The 19,560-nt window shown below is 41.6% G+C and overlaps 1 protein-coding gene across 4 annotated transcripts in view; it reads left to right on the top strand.

Annotated features, from left to right (window-relative positions):
- Positions 1–18,591, top strand: part of ZFYVE28 (zinc finger FYVE-type containing 28) — a 331,742-nt gene extending 313,151 nt beyond the window's left edge. For all 4 annotated transcript variants that reach the window (XM_073610911.1, XM_073610909.1, XM_073610908.1 and 1 more), the window contains 2 exons: positions 80–183; positions 9,437–18,591. In XM_073610911.1, the coding sequence (XP_073467012.1) occupies positions 80–183; positions 9,437–9,568 (236 nt within the window). In that variant the 3' untranslated portion in view covers positions 9,569–18,591. The remainder of the gene's footprint in view (positions 1–79; positions 184–9,436) is intronic.
- Positions 18,592–19,560: the final 969 nt, after the last annotated feature.

Raw genomic sequence — 19,560 nt, 5'->3', positions numbered from 1 at the left:
TGCATATAGTCAGTGATCGCTTTTTGTATTGATCTTAAGATTGTTACTTCTCTAACGCTTTTTTTTTTTTTTCATACAGATCCTCCTGACTGGGTCCCAGATGAAGCTTGCAGTTTGTGCACTGCATGCAAAGCTCCTTTCACAGTGATACGCAGGAAGCATCATTGCCGCAGCTGTGGCAAGGTAATTTTCTGTCTACCATAGACCATGCATCTCCATCCACTGGTTTCCAGCACTTTTAAAGGGGATTAGATAAAAGTAGCCGAATGAGGCAACATGCATACAAAGCTATGGGGTTGATATAAAAAATCAGAAAGGAAAGGAGATTATATGTTCTATGGCAACTAAACACACATTGGTGACTTTTAGAACACTTAATTGCATGGTTGGTCAGGGGTTCTAAAGACCCTGTTGCCAGTTCCTGCCTTCTCCTTTCAGGTACGTTGCAGTTACCCACTTCAGCCCCAAAAGGTTTCACCCCTTCCTTACCAGAGCATTTTTTGCGATACGGCACTGTGTTACTTTAACCTACAATTGCGCGGTCGTACAACGCTGTACCCAATTACAATTTGTCCCCACAAATAGAGCTTTCTTTTGGTGGTATTTGATAACCTCTACGGTTTTTATTTTTTGCGCTATAAACAAAAAAAAGACCGACAATTTTGAAAAGAAAACAATATTTTTTACTACTTTATGTATTCTGCTACGTATTTTGGTAAAAAAAAATCCCAATAAGCGTATATTGTTCAATTTGCATAAAAGTTATCGCATCTACAAACTATGTGATAGATTTATGGACTTTTTTTTTACTAGTAATGGCGGCGATCAGCGATTTTTAGCAGGACTGCGGTGGACAAATCTGACCCTGAGTGACACTTTTTTGGGGACCAGTGACACCAATAATCAGTGCTAAAAAAATGCACTGTCACTGTATATATGACACTGGCAGGGAAGGGGTTAACATCAGGGGCGATAAAAGGGTTAAGTTTGCTCCCAGGGAGTGCTTTCTGACTTAAGGGGGGGGGTGCTGTGACTGGAGGAAAACAGGGATCCGTGCTGATTGGCTCCTGCTGTGTCCAATCACAGCTGAGACGGGTTGCCAGTGGCCCGCGTCGCAGACCCGGAAGACACAAACAACATACAGGTACGTTGTTTCATGCAGCCGGGCCGCCCTGCCGCAGTATGGGTGCAGTGCAGTGGGCAGTCCGGAAGTAGTTATTGGAAGTAAATCAATTATGCTCTTTAACTAGTTCCCGCCCAGGCCAATTTTGACATGTCTCCCCTAAATTCATTTTTTTTGCTAGAAAATAATTTAGAATATATATATTCTATATATTTTTTTTTTTTTTAATTCAGAGACCCTAGAGAATATTTCTTTATGACACACAATGTTTGTGCACCGATTTTTCAAACACAGTTTTTTGGGTAAAAATACTCTTTCATTTTAATGCAAATCCCCCACAATATAACCCAATTTTTTTGGCAAGATGTAAAAGATGATGTTACACCGAGTAAATGGATACCTAACATGTCACGCTTTCAAATTGGGCACGCTCGTGGAATGGCGCCAAACTACAGTACTTAAAAATCTCCATAGACGACGCTTTAAGGTTACCGATTTAGAGTTACAGGGGAGGTCTAGCACCAGAATTATTGTTCTCGCTCTAATGTTCCTGGATGGATACCTCACATGTGTGGTGCGAAACACCATTTACGTATTCAGGCGTGACCTACGTATGCATTCACTTCTGCGTGCAAGCACGAGGAGACGGGGTGCTTAAACATTTTTTTTTGTGGTGTTATTTATTTTATTTATTTTTTATTTTCACACTGTCCCTTTTAAAGAATGAGTTCACCTTTGGGAACATGCTACATGTTCCACCCATTTTTAAAGTGGAACATGTAACATGCTCCCAGTGCTGCAGTCGCTCCCCGCTGCTCTCTTTCCCTGTGTCAGCAGTACAGGGAGAAGTTCCCCGTACTAGCTGTCACTTTTTCAAAAACAGCGAACATTCATTCACAGAGTTCTGTGTATAAATAAACTACGAGTCCCAACATCCTTGGAGGCTGGCGGCTTGTAGTTTTCAATTAAAGTGATACTAAAGTATTTTTTTTTTTATTTGAAATTATCAAACATGTAATACTTACCTCCTCTATGCAGTTGGTTTTTGCACAGAGCAACCCAGATCCTCCTCTTCTCGGGTCCCTCACCAGCACCTCCTGGCCTCTCCCTCCTGTTGAGCAGCTTGCTATGGGGTCATCCGAGCCGCAGCTCCCGTGTCCATTTAGACACTGAGCCGTGGCCCGCCCCCCTTTCTCTCCTCATTGGCTCACTGACTTTGACAACAGCAGGAGCCAATGGCGCTGCGCTGCTGTCTCAGCCAATGAGGAGGGGGGTCCCAGACAGCCGAGTCTCTCGTGCAACATCACCGTATCTAGATGGAATTCAGGTAACTTTTAGGGGGGCTGAGGGGGGCTGCTGCACACAGGTTTTTTTATCTTAATGCAAAGAATGCGTTAAGGTAAAATACCTTTTGCCCCACAACCAATTTAACTACCACGGTGCTGCTGAGCGGTGTATGGGGCAGATAGCTCACACTTGCAGTCTGTAGGAGACCTGCATAGCAATGCTTTCCAGGCTCCTAAAAAAAATATAGTAAATGCACATTTTTTTACCTGCAAAAAAAATGTACATTTATAATTTTTTTTTTTTTTTTTTAAAGTGAACTTATCCTTTTAATTTTTTAATTTTTTTGATCGCTTTTATTCATATCACAAGAAATGTAAACATCCCTTGTGATAGAAATAAGACATGACCAGTCCTATTTATGGAAAAATCTGGGGTCTATGAGACCCCAGAAATCTCCTCTACCCTAAAAAGCATGAGATAAAAAATAAAAACATTGATCTCTGCTTTCCAGGGGAAAAAAATGGCAGTGTTTACAACTGCCAGAGCCAGAAGTGATGTCATACCTGGGTCTAAAAGACCTCCAATGTCTCACCTGTCCTCCAATGAAACAAATGCAGTGCGAATCAGAGCTGTGTGGCTGTCTATATAATCATGAATGTTCCTTTAAAGGCAGGGGGCATGAAGCCGTTACCGAGGTATGTGGAAGCAATGGAACGCTGGCAGAGCCGCAGGAATGCTTCCATCTGACAGTCCACTTGTAAGATCTATACACTTGTCAGAGTGTTTGTAGAACCTCCCGCTACCACCGATGTACGTCAGTGGCAGTAAAAGGGTTAAGGGGCTTGTTCACAAGTGCCTTGATCCTTGAAGAACAGTCTGCGTTTAGAGTGCTCTTCAGAGAGTATTTGAAATGCACCTGCTTTTAACCCCTTGAACCCGGCACTAGCGCAGTTGCAGAGCACTTGCAGAGAAGCTCTATTCACTTGAAAGAGAAAGGAGGTATAATTTCTGCCATATCTGCAAAGCATTGCGGGAGCTTCATGTGTACACCCCTGACCACTGCCTTTGCAGCTAAAGAAGGAGCAGTTACGGGGCAGTAAAAAAAATGTGGTTCAACCGCAGGGTTTTACTGCCCTTCCACTGCTAGTGTGAATGAACCCTAAAGGACTTAGTAGTTCTTGTGAATTCAGAGCCCACACACTTTGTATGGGAATTGATTTTATGTTGTGTTGGAGTAGACCTCTAAACATTGAGTGTATGAGGGCTGTGGGCTGGCTGATGGTTGTACAGCTCATTTACTGCTCCTGTCATGAAGGAGTTGTTCTACAGAAAATGACAGCGGGCCCGTGTAATAATCTTGTATAAATTACACCCGCTCTCATGCCGCCTTCACTTCACTTTCGCATATATTTTCCAGACATTAAAGCCGTAGTGAATCATGAAACAATTACCAGGTCTCCGGTGAGACGTCACTGCATGTAAAACAAAGGCTAATTTGATAGAAATTTAATGTAAAGATGTTGAATCATGTTGCTACATCTCATTATTCACATTTTTATTCTGTGCTTGTACAATCCCAGTTGCTGCAAGGTCATCAGAAAGGCGCCAGCCGCCGTTTGTAACGAATAGGTCTTCAGTGGATGTGGGCCATCAGAGCTGTGTGGATGTGTAGATGAACATGCATGGTCCGTAACGGCAACGCCAAGTCATGCTATGCTTCATGTATGAAAATGGCTGTCCCTGGCAGCCAACCAACATTGTGCCTTTTGTTTTCTCTCCTCCAGTGGTAGAATGAAAGGAAAATATGATTAGAGGAAATTGTAACTGAGTTTTTGATACTTTTGTACTTGAGGGTCAACGTTTGGTCTTCTCTTCCTAAAATACATTTGGGTTGTAGTCTTGGTTTAGTAAAAAGTGACCAACAAGAATAAAGACAAATTCCCAGCTCAACTTACCAGCCAGCTTGCAACAAACTGAACAGTTCACATTAAAAACGGGAGTTACGTTTGCACACATTTGCAAATGCATGCGTAAGCTGAAGAGGCCACGACAAGGCTCCCCAGTATTATCTGTAGTCTTAATTCTAAATATTTTAAGAGTCTCCATCGTAGGAGCACATACTATATATAGTAATGGATTGATTGAGGGAAGGTATCCCTGGAGGGAGCCCACTCCTCCTTAAAGGAACCAGGGGTGCACAGGACACCCTGCAAATAGCACAATGGCAGCAAAGCTGTCTAGTGCGCCCCCTTATCAAATAACTAATGGTACAAACAGCAACTACCCCAACCTATAACTGCCCTTAACAGCAAGGAGCACATTAAAGGGCGACACATGTCAAATAACAAACTAAAAATTCCCAGCTCAACTTACCAGCCATCCAATCTAAATTGTCCAACAGTTCATGTTAAAAACGGGTTTAGTTTGCATACATTTGCAAATGCATGCCTAAGCTACAGGGGCCACATCACAGCACCCCAGTATCATCTGCAGTCCTAACTCTATAGATTTTGAGAGCCTCCATAGTATGGGCTCATATATATAGTAATGGATAGATTGGGGGCAGATATGCCTGGAGGGAGTCCACCCCTCAAAGGCACAGAGCCACACTGGACACCCAGCAAAAAGCTAGTAGAAAGTGAGCAGTCATCATTTAGGACTTAAGTCAACGCTCAAGGAATTAGGCAATACACATGTATATCCACAGCTCCATGATCTGGACATTTGGTGCCTCTTCCAAACCTTTGGATGTGTTGGATTTTGGGGGAGAACAATGGAATAGGCAGCCTGCAACCTCATATCTACAGTCCTGTAGTTGCATTTTCTTAACAGGAAATAAAGAATGAGATTAATAGGAAGACTCTGCAGACAAATATTGTGAGTCACTAAAGTCTTAAAGATGAATTTCAGGTATGTTGTTTTTTTTGTTTTGTTTTTTTGGTCCAGCTGGGATCAGTGTAAGTATGCATATTCCATACTTGACCAATCCCGGTGGAAGCAGAAAATCACAGTAACCACTGCCACTAATACCGACATTCTCACTGTGTTATAGATCCCATGCTCAGTGGCTGGCCTCAGCGGCGGCTGGTCCATAAGGGCGCCACCCCCCTAATTTATTGTGCGGGTGCCAGGCTCATAGGTTTCTATGAGTTTTTTTTTTTTTTTTTTTTTTAAACACATGATTAGAACCTGAGGCTCTAATTGGCTTCAAAAAGGTTGGGCTCTGCGCCGTGAACCCACCCACTTGTAAAATCAACATTTGCTATGGTCTTCCGGCTTCTCCTCCCGGCCAATCAGGATAGGAGGCGGATCTTAAGACCGCGTTAGCCAGGAGGAGAAGCCGCGACTTGGATGGGGTGAGTGCGGACCCCAAAAAATTGAGCACCACCTGCCACTTGCTGGTCTGCTGTATAGTAATCACAGGGGGTTGCCTGCTCAGCATGGGTGCTTTACATTTTTTCAATGAGTATAAGGTGTGTCTGAACGAGGTGGATGCCACTGTCTCACCTCTCCACTTGTCCAATCAGAGAACACTTTACATTCCTTGAGAAAATGCAGAGTGTTTTTTGAATGCTACTTGTGCTAAACTAGCGATTCTCTCTGTTTGCTATGCAGCAAGGCAGCCACTCAGCACAGGACCAGCAAGACCATACAGAAAAATGTAGTAGCAGGTGGCCACTATGCATTTCCAGCTTCCACAGTGATCCGCTAAGTATGAAATATCCCTACTTACATTTGTGCAAGCTGGACCAATGTAACTATACAAAAATATCAGTACCTGGAATTCAGCTTCAAAATAACACATATTAAAGTTCGAAATACAAAATACGCTATAAAAAAGGTCAGAATAAAAAATATAAATGTTAAAAATGGATCTAAACCCAAAAACTGAAGCTGGCCATACACCAGTAGAAACTTGTTTTTAGAACGTTCACTTGAATATCTAATGGTTAGTGGGGTCCAATCAATATTTGTTTACAACTGTAGTGACAAGAAAAGTCAAAGGAGTAGGATGGAAATTTTTTCTCAGACAAATTAAATTCTGTCATTGTGGCTTTCGTTTAGGAAAAAATGAACATCTAGTGATACAGGTTTATAATGTCTGAGATTCCATTCATTTAGCAGTGCTGGATAAAATTTGAAGGGCTTTTGAACTAAATCAGTTGACATAATGATGGCAAGAAAGAATGCTCTAATGAACGATTTTTCTGAATTTTCATACAATTGTTCAAAATAAAGTCTACTGGTGTATGGCCAGCTTTAAATCACTTATAAGCTTGAACATGCCATTTCAAAATTTGTTTTCATTTTTTTTTTTTTTTTGATCCTACTACATGCATCCTTGATAGAGACAACAGGTGGCCATGCTAACATACTGTATATTGCTCAGGCATGCTCCACCATTGTGGCTATCTGGAAGCCAGTCTATTGCGATGATGATCAGCGTTTTTTCTCCTTCTCTATTGACTCTTCAAACATGGAATGCAGAAGCATGAATGAAGTCTTATGTCGTGTACACACGATCGGAAATTCGGCCAGCAAAAGACCGATGAGAGCTTTTGGTCGGAAAATGCGACCGTGTGTATGCTCCATTGGACTTTTGCTGGCCAAATTCCAGCCAGCAAAAGATTGTGAGCATATTCTCAATTTTTCGGTCAGAAAAAGTTCCTATCCGAAAATGCGATCCTCTGTAGCAATTCCGATGCGCAAAATTCCTACGCATGCTCGGAAACAATTCGACACTTCGCTCTGAAGTATTGAACTTCATTTTCTCGGCTCGTCGTAGTGTTGTACGTCACTGCGTTCTTGAAGGTCAAAAGTTCAGCGAACTTTTGTGTGACCGTGTGTATGCAAGGCAAGCTTGAGCGGAATCCCGTCGGAAAAGCCATCATATCTTTTTCCGAACAAAATCCCGATCGTGTGTACGCGGCATTAGAGTAGAACTATAGGCTTTTTTTTTTTCATTTTGGATAGAGCAAGGGAGAGTTATAACCTCTGTGAGATTTTTTTGTTCATCTGTCCCATTACAAAATAAATAAAATTTTCCTGCACCTCCTATGCACATACAAATTAAGTCCACCTCTAATGTGCAAAACTGTGAAACAAATATACTATATTACAAATAAAGTTACACTTCGCAATTACCTGTCTCTTTTGTGCATTAATGTAAATCATAAATGTCTATCAAAGGTTATTAAGAATTTATAGTCATTCACATGCATAGAACTCCCACCACCTTTCCACTAATGTGCTCACCTTCATTAATTGATCTGCCAAGATTCAGGTCAAATATAGTTTTCCTCTTCAGGGGATCAATCCCAGGCTCTTGTCTGGCAATGCTCCTTTTCACCTTCCTACTTATGATGCCACCTTAGACAGCTAAAATAATCTGGTGTTTTGCCCTTTAAGAAATTGGGTTTTCCGTCTCTGCAGATCAACTCACATAAAATAGGGGCCCCTCATGGTGTGGTAAGTTATAAAATAGCCATTTTATTAAAACGATTTGCACTTACATAAATTAAAGAAAGATGGCTTTAAAAAACAAACAGTGGGGCCGCAGCTCCCACGTTGGTTGTGGCTTATGTCACATGTTTGTCACCCAGCTCCACCCTAGCATGTCGTCACAATCACGTGACTTCCCCAGGAACACGGGGCCTGACGATCACACGGGGGTTTATATTATGCTGTTTACAGTTGTCATGGTAACCTCCCGATCCTCATTACAATGTTATAACCTAGTAAAGCTAAACAAAGCATGCTATGATTTTGCTAAACCTCAAGTGAAACCACAAGATAAAAATGTTTAAATTAAATTAAAAGAATAAAAGCTTTGTTTCCTTAAAACTACCTAATAATAGAGAACCTGTAGATACTATCCTCTAGTGGACATAAAACTTATTGCACCCCCCCCATATTTGTATTTAAAAATCACTAATGAAACAATTTATGTCAAATTCAATGTTAAGACCTCTAGAGTTTATAGTTTGTAACTCCTAAATCTACCTCGATTCTTGTTGGTTGAGAGATTTGACCTTATTTTTTCCTCTCCAATGACTTTTACATTTTTCCAAACCCCAAAATTGCAGCATTGATGGATCTTTATTATCCCACGCTGAGATGTCAGCGGAGGCTTCACTGTGTGGGAGTGTTTAGGAGAGGCGGCCAACAACTGCAGCCCCATAGTAATACTATGGGTGACGTCACTTCCTAGGCATTTCCCAGCCAATGTCTTTTTAGGACACAGCTTCCATTGCTGGAGACTGGACCAGATTGGCTGCAGAACAGGTAAATACAGCAATTTTTGCTTTACAGGGCTATATAGATTAGTCTTAGAATGTGGCATACAGTAGGATTCGAGTTAGTTAATTTTTGCCTAAACTTTCACTATACAGTGGTTCTAAAGCATAAAGGTTTGTTACCTTACTGCATTCTGTACATTAAGGTAAAAAACAACCTTCTCTTATGAGGGTCCTACAGAACACCCCCCCCCCCTTAATACTTACCCAAGCGCAAGCTTGATCCAGCACTGTGCCCGAGAACTGTGCCTCTTTCCGTTCTCTGTCTCCTCAAAAGACAAAGTGGTGGCAGTGGGAGCCACTGGCTCCTGCTGCTGTCAGTCAAATTCTGTGACTAGGGGACGGGGGCCGAGCCACGTTGTCTGTATTTATGGAGGCAGGCAGCAACGGCTTTGATTCGAGCCCGCACCAGTGCCCTGATAGGGAGCAGCTTACCAGGGGGCCACTCGCCAAAGAGAACGAGACAAAAGCACCAGCTTGTGACCCCAGAAGAGGAGGTTCGGGGATGCTCAGTGCAAAACCATTGCACAGAGCAGGTGAGTCTAAAGTTTATTATTTTAAAAAAAAAGCTTTACAATCACTTTAATCCCAGCTTTCCAAACATGGAGGTCTTTGTTCCATCTTTCCTCCATTGTCAGTTCTTCTTTGCTACCAGCAATATTTTTCATATAACCAATGTTTTGCATTGTAACCAGTATATTGACTTATGAATTTCATTCCTCTCTTCCAGATCTTCTGTTCCCGCTGCTCTTCCCACTCTGCCCCACTACCGCGATATGGGCAGATGAAACCAGTCCGCGTCTGCACACACTGCTATATGTTCCATGTCACTCCTTTCTACAGCGACAAAGCTGGGATATGATGTCCTGACACACCCCTCCCCCACCCACCTCGCAGGCAGATGGCTCCTTGTTGCTTTTGACCCACGCCAAGAATTACTCTGAGAAAAGGACTTTGCTGGAGGCATGCCGGTTTTCATTTAAAAACTTCTTAATACCTGTACAGAGAAGTTTGATTATGGATTTTTTTTCCTTTATTTCTTAAGCTGCTAAAGAAAAGGATGAAATGTCTGTGGCTCCCAGCTTCAGTACAGTCTTCCAGATGTTTTGGTTCTGACATGACAGACACCATGACACCATAATGCTTTGAAGATCCTCACTGCATCACGGATTACTTTGAATGGTAAAGATTACCAGATTGATTGTAGCATCTGTCACAGCACACAGCTCTGAGGCATGGCTGCACATCTGTGCGCTCGTGAACGCTGCTGTCACCTGCACAGTTACGCTTCCATTGTACCTTTGTCACCGTCTCCCTTTTATTCGAGGAAAAACAAATCGAGCAGAAGAGTTGTTTTGTGTTCCAGAAGAGAAAAGACGGTTTGTGTACAGAGCAATATTTCACAGTGTCAGGAAGAGGAGGGCTTAAAGTCATTTATTTAGTAATACTTTCTGTATTTTAATTTACATAGTTTAAGGTAAACTCCTCTCAAAACCAATAATTCAATATTGTATTTTTTTAAACAATGTTTCAGGGACTTTGTGGGGAAGATGAGATATTCCCTCCAGAATTCCCAACTAATGTACCCATTACAAGGCTAGATTGTGGTACTGTACACCCTCCATAGAAGCACCACATCATTGGTGACCCACCAGCTAGAATATTGGAACTTCATATAAGTTGCAGGGCCAAGCACTTTTCAGTAAAAGAAGGGAGGGCTATTGATTCAAGTAGGACTACTGTAGATATAGCGAGCTAAGCCCCTCTGTAGCACCCCAACACAGACCCAGCATCAGTTCCTGCAATGAGATGGGCTCTCCGATATCAGAAACTTTGAAGCTGCATCTAGAGTGGGCTTCAGGATTTTTACTTGGTTCATGTATCTGTATTGGGGGTATAAAGTAGATGGGGGAGGCTCATTTGGGTTGGTTTCACTATACTAATAGACCTTTATGCCCTTTTCTGCAGTGCAGTCAGACTGAATTTCCATTAAGCACCTGATCCCCCTTCTTCCATTGACAAGTCTTCTCCCTGTGCAAGAAAAACTTGAAAAAGAATAGAGAACCGCTTTTGGAATTCTTTAGTCCATCAGTGAGCTTTTACGAGAAACATGCCTACATCTATACCTAGCCCCCTAAGGGAAACATCTCTGTACTGTGATCCATGTACTACCAGTCACTAGATCTAAGTGCTTATGACCTAACAACACAAAACTGCAACCCTAGTAATTTCTTATGTTCTCCTTTCCATCTTTACATAAATTCAAGGATAAAGGTGGAAAATAAATTTGTCTTGAAAGAGAAGTTTGGGATTTTTTAAAAATATATGTTTATACTCCTCTAGGTGGATGCAGCATTAATCCCCCGCCGGCACTGTAGTGAGAAATGAGTGATCTAACATCACTGATCGCTCAGTTCTTCCACTCTATCTCGAGCAGAGAACCACGACTGTTAGTCAGCGGCTCACTGCTCTCCCCTCCAGTGCTCGCTGGCATGCTGGGCTCTTTGAGAGGGCTGGAGGGCCTGGTTCAAACTCTCAGCAAATTGCTGAGCGGCTGAGCCAGGGTCGGTCCAGACTTCTGGGCGGATCTCAAACATATGGCCGGGATCTTTCCTGAGTCTGAACAGGCAGAGTGACGTCAGCCGACAGCAGGCTTTAGTGGTCACAGGAGTAAAGAAGGAACTGTACTCCTGTGATCCATAGGAGAAGCATGGCCAAAAAAGCTTTGGTTACACTTCTCGCTTTATTATGGCATGGTCTTATTGCTTTTCATAACAGCTGGGAAGTACACCAAGGGGGTACAGAGGGCTTTCTGTCGACAGAAGTGACAAGGACCTTGCTAGGTGTGTGGAGGGTCAAACTGCTACAGTAAAACCTCACTAACGGAATGTCTGAGAGTGGGTGTCTTATACCACCCATGCATACCAAAATGTGATTTATTCGTTTTTGGTGGAGTTGTCCTTTAATACATAGCAATAATTTTTTTTTAATAATACATATACATATTCAGCTGCTGAAAACAAGACACCTCAGAACCTTTTATTGTAACTGGAAAAAAATATTGCTGATGACTCCACACTGGACATGGCCAGACATGAATTAGGTGATGGAGTGCATTTCTGTAGTTTTTATATGTGGAACTAAATGTTCCTGCAGTACTTCCAGAGTGGTTTCACAACAGAAGAGACTATAAGGGCAATCCATTTACTGATGTACAGCCAAGGATAGGACCGACTAGAACTGTAATTTCTTGGGTTCAACAGGGCTCAATCACCCCATACCAGCTGGTTATATTTGTTTCTGTTAGTAGGATCTCTGAAGGTTCTCAGCTCTTCCCACCTTCACCAAGGGAAATTCTTTCGGGTGTATTTGCATATATTTTACAAAAAGAATGCCCATGTTTGGTTTCCTTATGGCTACTGCTGTCATTTAAATTACAGTGCAGAGTTTTCATGGCTGGCATCTTTGGAGATATGAGAAGTCACTGGGTAGTTTCACATAGTCAATTAAAATAAAATAAAACTTTTCCTTTTGGGTGGATATGTCCTTTAAAAGATGATGCAGTGAGAAAAGTTAAAGTGGTTGTAAGCCCTTACATATACCAGGTGAAGTGACTGGCCTCAGGGGATACACAGAAATTTTAAAAAAACTCCTACGTAGGTTATACATGTTTATCTGCAGTCTTCTCTTCTCTACAGCTGTTCAAAGTGCTAAATATTTAAAGCTCATCTGAGAGTTCAAAAAAGGGGTTGGAGAGCTGAGCTCAGTGAGGAGAGCACTGAGAGCTGATTGGAGGGAAGGGACACACACCCCCTACACACAGCACACGGGAACAGAACTGAGGCTGTGTTTGCTGGAGATCCCTCCCCTGTCATCATTTTTCTCTTGGTGTCAGGAAAGCTTGTCAGAAGTGACTCATGCTGATAGCAGAGGAACGAAGCAGCAGACAGAAATGACACTTAGTGCTCCTAATTGAGAAAAGTACACACTATAGAGATCATGCTTTGTTCATATTTCATGTCTGAGGTTTACAACCACTTTAAGGTAAAGCATTTATTCTGTACAGTAGAGTGTTAAACTACATCTCCAACTGAGAAATGAGTTACCAAATATACGTTTCTGAAGTGTTTCGGGGCTCCTCTCTATCAAATTTCTTGATGCTGCAATGGCAGCCTTTAAAATGTCTTTGCTGGTTTTATTAGAAGATCCCAGCTTTATATCTTACTAGAGAAGTCACAATCCCTTTTCCTGACAGTGCTCTGCACTCCATTTGGTCACCAGTGTGTAAAACGGCCATGTGGATGGGTAGGTGCAGCCAGCCTGTAGCGAGCATGCCAAGAGTGCGAAAGCATGAAGAAACTTGTAATTTTATATATTAAACTGATGGTACCTTCAGGCTCCTCCATTTGGCCATTCTTTTTCATCGGCTATGATTTTAGCACCTAATGTTGGAACTTGCATTCCAGCTACAACTTTGCTTTTGGATGGAACACTTTTAAGCTCCATCACCCACTGGCTTGTTGCAGCCAAGAGATCTCAGCAAGGGATTTTCCAGATTACTCCCATGTTTGCCATTACACAGTATAGTAAATCCAGGCCAGGGCAGGTGGTTGGAGAAGATGTAGAGATCTCACCGGAGCAGTCCTCTAATAGTATAACAAGTCATTTATTTCTTCTCACATTGAATTACCTTGAAGCATAACTGCACTTTACTGATGTGTTGAATATCGCAAGGCAGTGCAGGCAAATCATCTTTGTTAGCACATTTATCTTGTTTCCTTTATTTTGTGACCATAGTCAGAAATATTAAGATTGCTTTCCTCTTGTTCAGGAGAAAGTAGTATAATCTACTAAATACTTTCCTGTAAGCTCTGAGAAGATAGATACAGCAATTTATAGACACAGCCGTGTCCTAAGTTGCTATGCGGCATTGTGCAATTTTGTAGTGCCTGTTCTGGCCTAAGTAAGTGGTATTTTGTGGTCTCTAGCATTAACATGGCCATACACACTTTAAATTCCTGCTGATTTGGCTGTAATTCGAGATGTCTCAGAACCCACCACTTGGTAAAAGTAAAAAAAAGTTAGAAAATATTTGGCTGACCAGTGCTTGTATCCAATCAGATGTAGGCACTGTCTAAGGCTTTGCTCTTTCCCACAATTCACTTCTATGAATCTCTTATTAAACATAATGCCCTCCCTGTGTGGCTAAGTCTGGCCATACACGGAGTGGGTTGCAGGAAAAGAATTTGCTCGATTACCCCATCAACATGTGAAAAGTGTTGATGCGGGAATCCCTCCTGCCAGGCCATTGTCTTCTCACTGCAGGGAGGCAGATAAGCCATCTCTGCCAGGAGAGATGGCTTATCTTATTGCTAGTGGCTATAGCAGCCACTAGCGATAATTGCAGATAATACCCGGCATGCTGGTTTTACCCATGTTATTCGATTGATCAACTTGGCACATTCAGCCTGCCCATACACAGTTCAAATCTCGGCTGGTCCCTGCTGAACCGGCCAAGATTCGAACCGTGTATGGTCTTCCTAAGTATTTAGCACCTGCTGGAGCAGTGGCTGCTAAATACAATAAAGAAAGTAGTAGGCACTTTTGTCCCACTCTTCTGCCATATTATAGTCAGGCAGTTGTCATAGCTATTTATTGGTTTAGCTTGCATGTTTGGAGATTAAGTGATGCGCTTTATTGGCTCACTTAGGATACCAGCATAACTTAGATCCCTTCTTCAGGCTTTAGGGTTCATTCACATGGGCGCTCAGCCCAATGCAGTGGATAGAGCTGTTTGTTTACTCCCCAACCCCCCACCCCACAACTGCATGCATGCCGTCAGCCCTTAGATGTGAATGAGTGCGCGTCGGCCATGCAAACACCCCCACGACCGAGTTTGACAGAGTGGACAAACTCTGCATCTGATCTTGTGCGCCTGTCCCTGCCTACCTGTAAAACTTGGCTTTGGGGGTGGGGGGTGGGGGGGTGGGGGTTGGGAGAGTCAACACAGCAGATGAATACCTATTCACTTTCTATGGGTTGCCTTGCCTGCATGCAAAGGAGCCAGGTGGAAAATTGTCCGCCGAAAAGTAACTGAATCCAATTGGGTGCAGTTTCTGTTTGGGTATTCAGTTCCTGAGACTGTGAATACAACAGCAGGCGGGGGAGATTCTTCCATTCACACTGTTTAGAATAGTTGGAGGACTCCTCCATGGGCTGAACAAGAGAAATCCCTGCGTGTAAAGCTGGCAATCAATTTTGAAAGTGTTTTTGAGGAAATTGACTCAGAGGTAAGAAGTCCAAACAGTATTCTCACCTGAAATTAGAGACTTTTTGAAATGTCCACATACCAGAGAAACGATGAAATACAACCATGAATTAAATGCAGCTATTTGTCTTGACATATTGAATAATATTGATTATTGTACATGAAAGTTGGCCAATTGGGCATCACTTAAACAGCAACCTTTCTGCATTTATCTATGGCGAATGCGGTACAACACTTTTAATATTGCAACGTTGGTTTATGTTGACCACTTTCTGTGGCACCTACCTCCTCAGTGGACTACAGATCAGTAGCATGATGATGCTGATTCATTGTCCATGCACAAGGCTGGAGGTGGACATGTAATACAGGAAGTTGCAAACAGGACATAGTCATGTCCACCGTCTCTAACCCCTACCCCATCCTCCCCACTCATTGAGGCCAAGGTTTTTAAATCACAACAGAATAACAAAGGTTGGCAGGTGGAATGGCTGTATGCCTGGTGTACAGCTTTAAAAAAGATCTACCTGTCTGTGATATCCCACACCACCATTTATTCTGATTCAGACATGCATTGGAAGATGACATTTGGGATACTATGCCAATGCCAACAGTCCTTATTTTAAACCACATTTGACTTCACAGAGCTTTAATACAGCCGTTAACCACCTACAGATGAGCTTAGAGTGTAATGTCCCTACCCAGGTCAAACAAACACACACAAAGTCTGGATATATGTAAATTTACCAGTTTTTTAGGTTGGGGTTGAAAACTGGAGAACCTGGAGGAAGCACACATCAACACACACAAAACAAACTACATGCAGAAGCAACAGTTGATGCAAGACTACAGCGCTAACCAATAAGTCATCAAGCTGCTTCAGAACATTTGATAAATAAGACCCATTTGTGTTTATACAACTAAGAATAGATTACAAGCTGCAACAGTCTCTATTACTATTTCTTCTATTACCAATACTTCCTTGAAATTGTCAGCCCAACAGCCTTACTGATCCTCACACATTATATCCTTGATATATATTGACCCTTTTTGGACCGTTTCAGGTCTTGACAATAAATCAGGTTTTTAGTGGAATCGTAGAGTCTGGTTTGACTTCTGTGTCAATCTGTGTTCTCTGTGCATCTAATTTTGTGTTGCCTCATTTTGTGAATCTGCAGTTGTCATAGAAAGGCAGGATAATAAAAGAACCTGCAGATATTATGGACACAGAATGGTTGTTCTCAGTATGAGGCACATTTCATCTGTCAAATTGACCAATAGGATGTTGTTCAACTATGAAGAATTTTATAGTAGGATTGTTATTACTTCTAAGAATATGATTATTGCAGTATATAAAACATTTGTGGCCACGTAAGTTGGGTATGCCTACCTTTTGGGCAGTATATTTAAGATTTTCTAGACACTATTTAAATGTTTCTATAGCAGTGAATTACGTGACGGTGCGGCAGACTACACATGCTACCATGAAGCTGTGTCTGGTGTGAATTGTCTGTACATGAATAGTAGTGTTTAAGACGTGTTGGTTTAAATAATGTCTCAGGAACTTATTGAAACTGATAATATTTCCTGAACACAGCTGACTTCCAGCCTATAATGCCAGATAGGTTTGACTCGGCTTCAGATATAAAGCTTGAAAAATGCTAAAGGGGTCAGGTTATGTTAAGTTCAGCAAACTTGAGGTTCACCTACTTTTCTGAGATTTATTTCACCCAAAATGTATGTCTCACTTATGGATGGGATGGCAAAATTGGCAGTTTCTTGCTTCCAGAAAAGGTCCTCATAAGTGAATCTCACATCTGCTTCTGTAATGTAGCTAAAAAAAAAAAAAAAAAAGTCTAGCTGGGACACTGGTCTATCTGCAGCAGATGGACAGAACTAGGAACCCAGATGCAAAGATCTTGACAATCCTGTCCCTGGTGCAGAACACACATTAGGGTTCATGATGATGGGTGTTCTTGTCAAATGTTGCCCTTTCTATTAGAACACATGCAGCTGTGTTCATTTGGAAACACAGTGTTTGACAAGAAAAGACTGCTTTGCCTGTATTTCAAAGGCACTTCTGTAAAACATGCTGGGAGAGACTTACTAAAACTGGAGCACACAGAATAAAGTGCCGCTGTACATAGTAACCAATCAGCTTCTAATTTCAGCTTGTTCAATTAAGCTTCGAGAATACAACCTGGAAGCTGATTGGTTACAATACACACCTGTAGCCCACAATTGTCCCTGATTTGGAACAAAATTCCTCTGTCCCTCTTTCCTCCTCATTTGTCGCTCATTTTGGCCTGATATATATAGTTGTATATAAAATGCACTTTTTATCATTCAAAAAGTGTTTCCCAGTGTTAAACCTTTCACCCAATATCTAAATTGCTGCATTTGTACATTTCCAAAGCCAATATAAAGAAATAGTAGTGGTGAAAAAAAGCACTTGTAGGTTTAACTTATTTTTTTTTTTTGCATAATTCCTCTTTAAAGGGGTGCCTCCTATGCCTACATACGTTTTGCTTATAGGTGTCCCACACCTGCACTAGATTCTGGCTGCACCCGTTTTAGTAAATCTCCCCTCCACTGTGTCCAAAGAAATGCTGGGAGATTTTTTTAAGATTGCACATCAGAATACTGTGACCAGCTTAAATGTATTGTTTTATTGGCCCTTAAAGTGAACCTTTCCTAAGCTAGCAGTACATCTGAGGTGCAGTTACCTTATGTCACCTGCAAGTATCTGTGTCAATGTTAAAGCCTGTTTCTATGTTCCGTATAGTGCTCCTTGAATTACCAAACACAGGACCTTTTAATGTCTGCTCAGTTCTTCAGTAATCCCTCTTGGTGATAAGACTCTCCACACTCCACCATTCAGTAGTCCATGCCAAAACCTCTACTGGCCAATGAGGCTCTAACACTGGACTGTTGAATGGTGGGGTTTAGCATGAAGAGGGTACAGAGCATAATGGCGAATTGGACAAAGTCGAGGTCTTGTATGCAGCCAAGTCATGGAATCCAATGAACTCAACATGGACACTGAAACTTATTTGAAGGTTGATATAGGTATTTGCTGGGAACACAAGGTCAGCAGTCCTGCCAGCTTGGCACCTGGATGCTTTATTTTAAATAGCAAGGCGAGTTATGTTGTAGGTGTAATGGCCTTTTAACTTCTGTCCTCAGCAATATAGCTTTTTAATTGTAATTGACAAGATAAGCTGCTTTAAGTATTTCATACATATATATGCTATGTATATGAGATTGCTTACTAGATACCATAAATAAGAAATGAGACTGGACTTTGTAAAATGATGTGTTCATATTCCTCCACCCTCCCTACCCTCTACCACTTATTTCATAAACACACATATAGACAAATACATTGATGAACACACATGAGTGAATCCTAGGCACTGGAATGTTGTATTGGCCCAAATCGATTACTTTCAAGCCAATGTTCTCTCACTTGTGGGGTAAGTCACGTGTAATTGTGGCTTGTGTTTTAAACACTGGAAGATGTAATTATTCACTGTTTATATACTATATATAAATGTGTATATGGAAAACTGTTTTGTACCAATGAGGGCTGTCAATAAAGATATGTACATTGGCTATAATGACGTTACTAAGTTCCAGTGGGTGGGAATGTGGACTGGACTTGACTGGACACCGGTTTGTTACACTTTGTTTTACAATACATTGTTTATACATCATGTGTTATAATCTGTGTCACTTCATGGGGTATCTTCCACTACTGTTTGCTACAGCTGCTTTCAAACAGGATATCACATCCACAGTCCATCGAGGTGTCGGTCATTCTGCAATACTGATTGTCATTAGATGATTCTAGAACGCTGACTTCCACCAGTTAGCTGATTCAGAAAATAAGATAATGGAATGATCAGACTAGAGAACTGTATGCATCATAAAGCTACAATTCATTTCTTAATTTGTGATATATTGGGCACAGTAAGCTGCTTATGGTTCACTATACCTCACGTTGGAGGGCCGTATCTGCCTCATTGCTCCGTGTTCTTCTCCGTACTCTTGGTCTTGAAATCTCCTTGTCACACCTAATGTGAAATCCCCCAGCCAATGATGTCACACCCACCTTCAGTACGAGTCATACAATGTTTAAGCCGTTTAAGCCAAATTTGATTTTAAAAACTACTAAAAGGCTCAATGCAACCTGCAAAAAATATCATACGGTAGAAACTGCTGGTTGCCCTTGATCCTGCTGAGTCATTGATGTGATTGAAAGCTTGGTGACATTGCCTGAAACTTGCAGTGTGTAAGGTGACTAGACAACTTATAGAGTTGAAAGGGATTTCCCTCTTACAGAGCTTTAGTAGAGGGCTTTGGAAAGAGATACATGGATGGTGGAAGAAAAGTTCTTAAAGCAGGCTTTTATGACCTTCACAGAGATTATACACTTGTATATTAAGTACAGAAAACAAAAGAACTTCCACTTTATATTTACATGCCACTTTGTGTTGGTCTATCACATAAAATCCTAATAAAATATGTTTACGTTTTTGGTCGCAACATGACAAAATTTGGAAAATTTCAAGGGGTATGAATACTTT

This window comes from Aquarana catesbeiana, linkage group LG01 (assembly GCF_042186555.1).
Source record: "Aquarana catesbeiana isolate 2022-GZ linkage group LG01, ASM4218655v1, whole genome shotgun sequence".
Classification (NCBI taxonomy): domain Eukaryota; kingdom Metazoa; phylum Chordata; class Amphibia; order Anura; family Ranidae; genus Aquarana; species Aquarana catesbeiana.
Note: the sequence above shows the minus strand (reverse complement) of the source record. Positions and strands in the feature narration are given on the sequence as shown.